General features: G+C 41.3%; 1 protein-coding gene across 2 annotated transcripts; it reads right to left on the minus strand.

The window, feature by feature from the left end:
- Nucleotides 1-642: 642 nt before the first annotated feature.
- On the minus strand, nt 643-8,124 carry FST (follistatin). Of its 2 annotated transcripts, none has more exons than XM_043975463.1 (6): nt 7,733-8,124; nt 5,542-5,733; nt 4,839-5,057; nt 4,161-4,385; nt 3,039-3,269; nt 643-2,053 (listed from the first exon to the last, which is right to left on the minus strand). In XM_043975463.1, exons 1-6 carry the CDS (start codon nt 7,812-7,814, stop codon nt 1,971-1,973), a joined length of 1,032 nt encoding a protein of 343 aa, XP_043831398.1. In that variant the 5' UTR covers nt 7,815-8,124; the 3' UTR covers nt 643-1,970. The 2 variants fall into 2 exon arrangements, with proteins under 2 accessions (XP_043831398.1, XP_043831399.1); XM_043975464.1 differs by having other exon boundaries at nt 643-2,306.
- Nucleotides 8,125-8,354: the final 230 nt, after the last annotated feature.

Below are 8,354 nucleotides of genomic sequence, written 5' to 3' on the forward strand. Positions count from 1 at the left end.
GTTTTATGCCCTCTTGAAAAAGTGTTATTAGTGTAAATGGATCATTTCAGAGTGTCAATACTAAGCTGCTGGGGCAGCTAGGTGGCGCAGTGGATAAAGCACCAGCCCTGGATTCAGGAGTACCTGAGTTCAAATCTGGCCTCAGACACTTAACACTTACTAGCTGTGTGACCCTGGGCAAGTCACTTAACCCCAATTGCCTCACTAAAAACCAAAAAAAAAAAAAAAACTAAGCTGCCCCAACTTTTATCCCCCTCTAATTCCCTCTTTTAGGCTAAGGCCACAGAGATTTTCCAATTTAAGGAAAAGGGAATTCATTTGCATAGGATGTGTGTGAGACAGTTGGGTGATGTACTTTATTACAGAGTCTTTTGGGACCCCTTCTTTGTGATAAGGCTCCTTTTGATGTTCCAGGACTAACCTCATTTGGTAAATGGGATGAGTAGATTCAAACTGAACTGGGCATAGATGAAAGTTCTCAACACAGACAGACCAAAGGAGGAAGCAAGTTACTAAGGAGAAAAATCCCGGCCCCTCTTGAGAGGGTGTTTGAAAATAGGAAACCACACTGACTCTTTGTCTATTTCAGTTGAAGTTTAATTAGAGAAAGACTGGCACCAGGTACAAAAAAAAAATCTCAGTTCTTATTACATTTAAACTCTACTAAAACTGTTTATAAGTAACCAATCCTTGGAGATGCTGCCATCATGTATGCTTATTTTTGGTAGATTATGCATCAACTATCATATCACATAATGAGGATCACTGACCCAAAGCCCAATCTACTCTCTTTCCATACTGAAGAATTCAGGCATTTTTTTAAAACATTTTTAAAAAAATTTTTCACTCATCATTTATTTACAAATACACATCATAATTTTTTATATACATTGCACATTTACATGGTAGAAAAGTACAAAACTATATATTTAAATGAATTTATATTTAACTTGCCATGTTTGAAAATATAAAATTGCATCAGAAAAAAAGTATTATGAGAAGCCAGAAACTTGAACTGATAAAGCTTTAATCTACCTTTTAATGACACATTGTTTGAAAAAAGAACTAATTTAAAGGGTACAGCAGTCCAGCTGAAAGGAAACACCTAAAAATAGGTATATATCTATTAATCTCCCCTCCACTACCATGACACCCCCACATCCCTTTTGGTCATCTTTCTCACCCTAAATCTTTGGATTTGTGAATCTTCAAAGTATAGTAACATATCTGTTTCACTCTAATACTGGTGTCCCCAGACTATCTTGGGTAGAATGAAAGAGAACTGAAGCAGGAGTTTCCTTTATGATGGGACCACTGTACTCTCCATTTGAGTCAAGTTATAATGCCTTTTGGTCAGTCAAGGTTCCTTGTAAACAAAAACCCCAGGGATCATGAATGTACAGAACTGTCCGCTGAAAATCCAATAAATAAACATGATAGAAACTGACATGCATGTTCATTAAAGTGAAAAGGGAATTAAACAGCAGTGGACCAAAGGTGACAGGTGAGTGAGTGCTAAGGAATGGATTAAAATGTTTTACAAGAAAAAAAAAGCTTTTTACTTTACAAGCAAGAGACCTCACAATAAATAACAACTGCTTTTCCTTTAACGAATAAATTTCTTCAAAAACAAGGTGTACAGTCAACCAGACATTTTATGTATAAATTATAAAACATGACACAGTATAAATAAATGTCTACAAGTCTCAACTATCAGCCCCATCCAGTAGACCTCACACTGACGGCCTCTCCTGTGTCAAGTCAGTGGGAAGGTTGCCTGGGAGAGGGCTGCAGGACAAAAGTCCTTTCTGTGTACTTTTCCCCCCAAAATAAATAAGCATACACTTATTTACAGTATGGACACTGAGTTTTTTTCTTTCTTTTTTTCTTTTCTTTTTTCTTTTCTTTTTTTCTTTCTTTCTTTCTTTCTTTCTTTTTTTTTGCCTAAGGGCTATCCCAACACTGATGGTTTACCACTCTAGAATTGATGATATAGGAAAGCTGTAGTCCTGGTCTTCATCTTCCTCCTCCTCTTCCGTGTCTTCAGTAATGGCTAGATGGGGGAATACAGGGGAGCTGTTGTTTAAATAAGGACAACAACAGCGCAGAAGCAGCTCAGTGCACGCTTTCAAAGCCCTCTGAAACAGCCATAATACAGCGGTGTATTTTTATGTGACTTGCAGTGAGATGCTCTTTGGCATCTGCTGTTATGCAATAAGGTTTTTTTTTTTTAAGACATAATTTATGAAGTCAAAAACTGCAGAAAGTTCTGAAGAATCAATGGCTCAGGTTTTACTGGCAGATTCCTGAAATCAGATAAAAAGCGCTCTTGTGTTCTAGGTTTAATTGCTTGGAGTCCTTAATTCAAAGTTAGTAGTGGCTATCTGCAAAGAAGCAGTTGCCCATAGGCTAATATATAGCTGTCTTTTTAAAAAAATGTTTTATGGAGTTAGGTTATATCCAAGTGTTAATAAAGCAAACAGCAAAGCACACAGAACAGACAAATTAGAGCAAAACAGCTTGAAAGATGTTCTTATAGGAAACCCCTAGCTGATGACATGATATTCTAAAACAACAACAAGAAAAAAAGAAGAAGAAGAAGTATCTTGATAACATTTCAGGAACTCCCTCTGATGATTACTGAAGAGCTGGTACCATTTACTAATCATCTACTTCCTATAGCAAAATCTTTACCTAGACCTACCTTCCTTCCTTCCTTCCTTCCTTCCTTCCTTCCTTCCTTCCTTCCTTCCTTCCTTCCTTCCTTCCTTCCTTCCTTCCTTCCTTCCTTCCTCCCTCCCTTCCTTCCTTCTTTCTTTTCTTCCTTCCCTTCTGCTTCCTTCCTTTCTCTCTTTCCTTCCCTCCCTCCTTCCTTCCCTCCCTCCTTTCTTCTTCCTTCCTTTCCTTCATTCCTCTTTCCTTCCCTTCTCCTTGCTTCCACCTTTCCCTCTTTCCTTACTTCTTTCCCCCTAAGACTTTGTTACCTAAGGATTGCCTTCAGTACCTTAAAGTGCTGCAAGGTTAAAAGTAACACTTACAGTTGCAAGATCCTGAGTGCTTTACTTCCAAGACCACACCTGCGGAGCAGGCAGCCTCCTTCATGGCACACTCATTGGCATAAGTGGCATTGTCACTGGCACAGACAGCCTCATCAGATTTACTCTCAGGACACAACTCATCACAGAGTGAACACCGGCCTCTACCAACCTTGGAGTCCCACAAACATTTCTTTCCACCACTGCAGTGGATCTCTTCACAGGATTTTGCTTCTACGATATAATATATCTGTGATAAGTAAAGTTATATCTTTGCTTCTTCCCCTTCCTTCTTTTCTCTCTTTCTTGCCTTTACCATACCTCCCCAGCATTTCCCTTTCAAATCACACCATACACACACACACACACACACACACACACACACACACACACACACACACACACACACTTAACTTCGTAATCTATTTCTCACTGCCAGGGCAGTTTCCCTCAAGTTAGGCACTTATCTCTTTTATCCTAAGATTAGAAATTACCTTGGAGCTTCAAATGATATATTTTGCTCTTAAATCATTTAAAAATATTTGGAATAAAAGGATGCTAAATGCTAATTTTTAAAGCACAAAACTACAGAAGTCACAGTAAGGGTTTTTTATAATACACAGTGCATGAAAGGAGATTTTATTCATAATCTTGGGAGACATTTTATTTTAGTAAAGATCAATGGACTCCCAAAGTTCAAGGCAAAAAAGGGATTATTAAAAAAAGAAATATGACCATTGGGTAAAGTAATAATATTTCATAGTTTCAATTAGCTTTGGAACTAGTAACCTATTTATTTCTTTTCTGTAATACAACAATTTCTCTTTAAATCAACAAACTGAATGAGTTCTGAGCTGGGGTGAGGGAAAGATGGAAAATCAATTGGTTCATACTTCTTACTGGCATTTATACATGTTTGCCAACACTTCCTGAAGACAGCTGTTTCCATGAGGCAAGCTGTAGCCAGTTTATCAAAAATGGAAAACATCTCCCTGCCAGTGGAAGTGACTTGCTCAGGAGAGCTTTTGGTCTGTTTGTTTGTTGACAACCAGGCAATCAAGCTGTAACTAGCTACTCATAATCTCTCCCCACAGCACCCCCCCTTCCCCAAACCAGAATACCTACTGATACATTTTCCCTCGTAGGCTAATCCAATCGATTTGCCCAGCAGGCAGGTAGCCTTTCTCAGGTGACAGGCACTAGCATAAGTTATTCCATCATTCCCACAGAGATACTGTTCAGAGGAGGTAGGCTCTGGACAAATCCGATTACATGTCACACAGTAGGCATTATTGCTTTGATCCACCACACACGTGGAACTGCCTGGACATAAAACATCCCTACAGGTCTCTGAAATAAAGACAGAAACACACATACAAACATTAATAGGCATAGCCTGGCCCTTCGGGAGGGAACTTTCAATATTATCACTCAAATCCTGAAACAAGCCTCCATCTTTTCAAACCATACTTGGGAATTCTTTCAGGACAATGCACTGACTTTCTTTGGACTCTTGACTGTTTAAGATTAATTTAGTAGCCCCAAATGGTTTTATTTGGCATTCCTTACTGTTGGAGGTAACATGGCCCAAACGATGGTGGCAGCTCACATTTATGTAGCCATTTAAGATCTGGGAAGCCCCATACAATCATTAGCTAATTTGATCCACACAACAATCCTTTGAGGATAGTCCCATTTTAAAGATGATAATAGAGTTTTCAGCTTCTAACTACCACAAAGTTTACTTCTGCTTAAAAGATAGCTAGAGGAAGAGGATGCTTGTTTCAAGAACTCCAAACCTACTTTTACATTTGCCTTGGTATTGGACTTCTAGCTCTGGCTGCTCTTTACATCTGGCTTTGAGGAGAGCACATTCATTTTTGTAGGTTTTGCCATCAATTCCACAGACAGGGCCCTTCCAAGTGATATTGGAGCAATCCGGGGCGCAGATACACCGAGGTTTATTCTTCTTGTTCATTTTGCATTTCTTTCCAGGTCCACAGTCCACGTTATCGCACGTTTCTAGGAGTTGGAAAGAGGTATCGTTTATAGAAGGGCTAGTCTCCAGGTCAGCCACGAGGATCATTTGTGCCCTTCATAATTGTGCAACCTGGAACTACCGAGCAGAGAAACTAGTCCTTCAAGAGGAAAAGGGTTTTTAGGGGAGAGCGAAGGTGCTGTCCAGGTCAGTAATTCATTCATCCAAAAAATTCGCCAGAGGGTTCTGCTGTTGACTTCTCTACCCACATCGGACTAAGAAGCATATAGACCTTTGTAGATCGGTTCTTTGTCGGAAGTCTCCAAAAGGCGCGTTTCAAACACGCTATCATCTTAAGGATGCGAGAGAAACCCCTTAAACTAAATCCATAGACAAAAGACACCCAATCCTCCAGCCCCACTCTTCCTAACACCAAAAATGCCTCATTTTGCCTCCTAGGATAGGAAAGAAGCTGCCAGTGGAACGCCCTCTATTGAATGGCCTGAAAGTTTAAAAGAGTAGCTCTACCTTTGCAAGGGATGCAGTTCGGGGCGCCCCCGTTAAAAATCATCCACTTGAAAAGCGTGTTGTCATTCACGTCTTCTGCAGTCCACGCAGTGCTAAGCCTCCCCGTGCTGCAACACTCTTCTTTGCTGAGATTAGTTTTGTACAAGACCTGGCAACGACCGTTCTTTGCCTGCCGGAGCCAGCAATTCCCAGCTGTAACAGAGAAAGGGGGTGGAGTGGGTGGGGAGAGAGGGAGGGAGACACACAGACAACGGGAGGGAGGGGAGACGGGAGACAGGGAGAAGGGGGAGCGAAGAGAGGAGGAGGAGGTGGAGGGAGGAGAGAGGAGAGAGAGGGAGGGAGAAGAGGAAGGAGGAAGGGAGGGAGGGAGGGGGAAGGGAGGAAGAGAGAGAGAGAGAGAGAGAGAGAGAGAGAGAGAGAGAGAGAGAATATGAAAGTACGAATTGGGAAAAGAGAATTGAAAAGGGAGAGGGAGAGGGAGAGGGGAGAGAGAGCGTTCCAGCCATATCAGTGTCAGTTACCAGTGACCCAGACACAACACGTGCAGCTTTCATTGACTTTTACTAGACTGTTTACTTTTATTCGTCCCATTTCATAACCTGCAGCAACTCGAAGAGCAGCTTAAATAACCTGACAAAAACAGGATGCGACGGATGTTTTTACATGTTGGTTTCATGTAGGCGGTGTAGGTATTATTTGTGACAGGGGTTAGGAAAGTAGGAACTTAAAAAGACACGCACACATACACAGAACACCAAAAAGCTGAGCAAAAGGCACTTCTGAAAAATGAAAGGAAAATAACCCCACACAAAACAGAACAACCTCTGCACGACCAGACTCTGCCTAGCTGCTGCCTTGCTGCTGCTGCTGCTGCTGCAGCATAGAGTTGCAGTCCAACGGCCCATTTTGCAATCTTCAAGAATTGGGGGAAGTTCTCTCGCCTGTCCCTACAGTCATTTCGAAATGCCTGAAGTCTGCTGCTTCTAGTGCCCCCAACTCGTACTAAACGAATTTGCTAGTTATCTCAAGAAGGGAGGACAAATTGTATGTAACTCCAGCAGAAAGCTAGGAGGCAATGCCAGAAGGCATTTAAAAAGTTTAAAATAACAATGATATGGCTGCTAAAGCTACAGGTTAATGTGTCATCTTCTGGGAAGCATGATGAAATATGTGCAGTGCTGCTTAAACCTGAAAGGTTTTTTTTTAATTCTTTTAATGTAAAAAAAAAAAGTTCCGATGTCCTATATTGGCCCAAGCCAAAAATTCTGTTCAAACAACTCTTGGGTTTATAATGCAGGGATTTTGGTTAGGATGAATCTACAATGAATCATCGATGTGATTTTCCCCCAGCAACTCAATCAATACTAATTGATACTAGCAAATGGTTTGTAGGCTATTGCATCAAAAAAAAAAAGTTCCTCAAACAATAACTTAAGCAAGCAGCCTTCTTCTGAAAAGTCTCCTTCAAGGTCTTAGTCATTTAGTCTACCTATATCTACGAATTTTAATCAGTTTGTGAATTCCTTGTGGTTATCTATTGACAATTACAGTGGCTTTGGTGGGAGATTTTTTTAAAGGGCATCTTGCATACCACCTGGATTGGTGCTTGGAATAAATTTGGGGAGAGGAAAGGAAGGATCCACAGAGCAGAAAGCTATTTTCCACTGAAAAACTTCCTCCGCCAATATTAGCTTTGTGCCAAGTTTTTGGAACCACGTTTCCTAGACACAGAAGTAAATTCAGAGTCCCCCAAAGTCACATAATAAAGTTATACAGGAAAGCAGTAAAAAATAGACATACATAATATACATAATTACTTTGTAAATGGGTCGCTTGTATCTTCAGTATACTGATGCTCCCCCCCCCCCCGCCACCCCCAACCAGAGGAGATAACATCTCTAAACTAATTACAGCAGTAACTTTGAGCATCCACTCCTAACTGCTGAACTATTGCTCATTCTCTCTTTATATTGTTAATGATAACCAAAGCAATAAATACTGCTTGCAGTCCGGAATGTCACTTCCTTAAGTTTTCCTATTCCTGTACATTCCGCTGCAGTTAACTTGGTACAACGATCCATCTTCAAAGAGAGTCGTTAAGCAGAGGCAGAACAGCACAGAACAGATTATTACGGGTAGACAGAAAAGTACTAGACAAATCAGTCCAACAAAAAAATCTTAGTCTACTTACCCTGGACTGTGCGATCTTCCATGAGCTGGCACAGCAGGATCAGGAGTAAAAGCATGCCCGGCTGGTTTCTCTGATTTAACATCCTCAGGATACGAGTGAGTGAGTGAGTGAGTGAGTGAGTAGAGTGAGTGAGTGAGTGAGTGAGTGAGTGAGTGAGTGAGTGAGTGAGTGAGTGAGTAGAGTGAGTGAACGAGCGAACGAGCGTATGTGTATGTGTGTGCGTGTGTGAGCGAGCGAGAGAGCAACAATATCAAGTGGAGGAGAGAGCACCACTAGTCAGACTGCTCTATTCAATGAACGTCAGAATCGGAGTGCAGTCTCTCTTTAAATCTATATGGGGGTCTTAGCTGTTTGCGGTGGGCGGTCTCCTAGTGTGTGTGTGTGTGTGTGCGTGTGTGTGTGTGTGTGTGTGTGTGTGTGTGTGTGTGCGTATGTGTGTTTGGGGGTGGGGAGATTTTCAAAAGTTCAGTGTGAATCAGGTGACATTTTCCACCTTCCCAATTATCTGTTTTAGGTGCATACGCTGCCTGAAATCAAATCTGGACTAGGGGGAATCGTTGGAGTTCTTGTTTGCGTAGTAGCAAGGGGGAGGGTGAAACTAGACTGGGAGGGGTGGGGGGGT

The sequence above is a fragment of the Dromiciops gliroides genome, chromosome 1, assembly GCF_019393635.1.
Source record: "Dromiciops gliroides isolate mDroGli1 chromosome 1, mDroGli1.pri, whole genome shotgun sequence".
Lineage (NCBI taxonomy): Eukaryota > Metazoa > Chordata > Mammalia > Microbiotheria > Microbiotheriidae > Dromiciops > Dromiciops gliroides.

Excerpts from the sequence above, each read along its gene's own strand:
- FST (XM_043975463.1), bottom strand. The coding sequence starts at position 7,814 with ATGTTAAATCAGAGAAACCAGCCGGGCATGCTTTTACTCCTGATCCTG. Across the intron at positions 5,058-5,541 it reads GAACTGCATCCCTTGCAAAG|AAACGTGCGATAACGTGGAC; the intron begins GTAGAGCTACTC and ends TCCAACTCCTAG. Across the intron at positions 4,386-4,838 it reads ATACCAAGGCAAATGTAAAA|AGACCTGTAGGGATGTTTTA; the intron begins GTAGGTTTGGAG and ends TCTTTATTTCAG.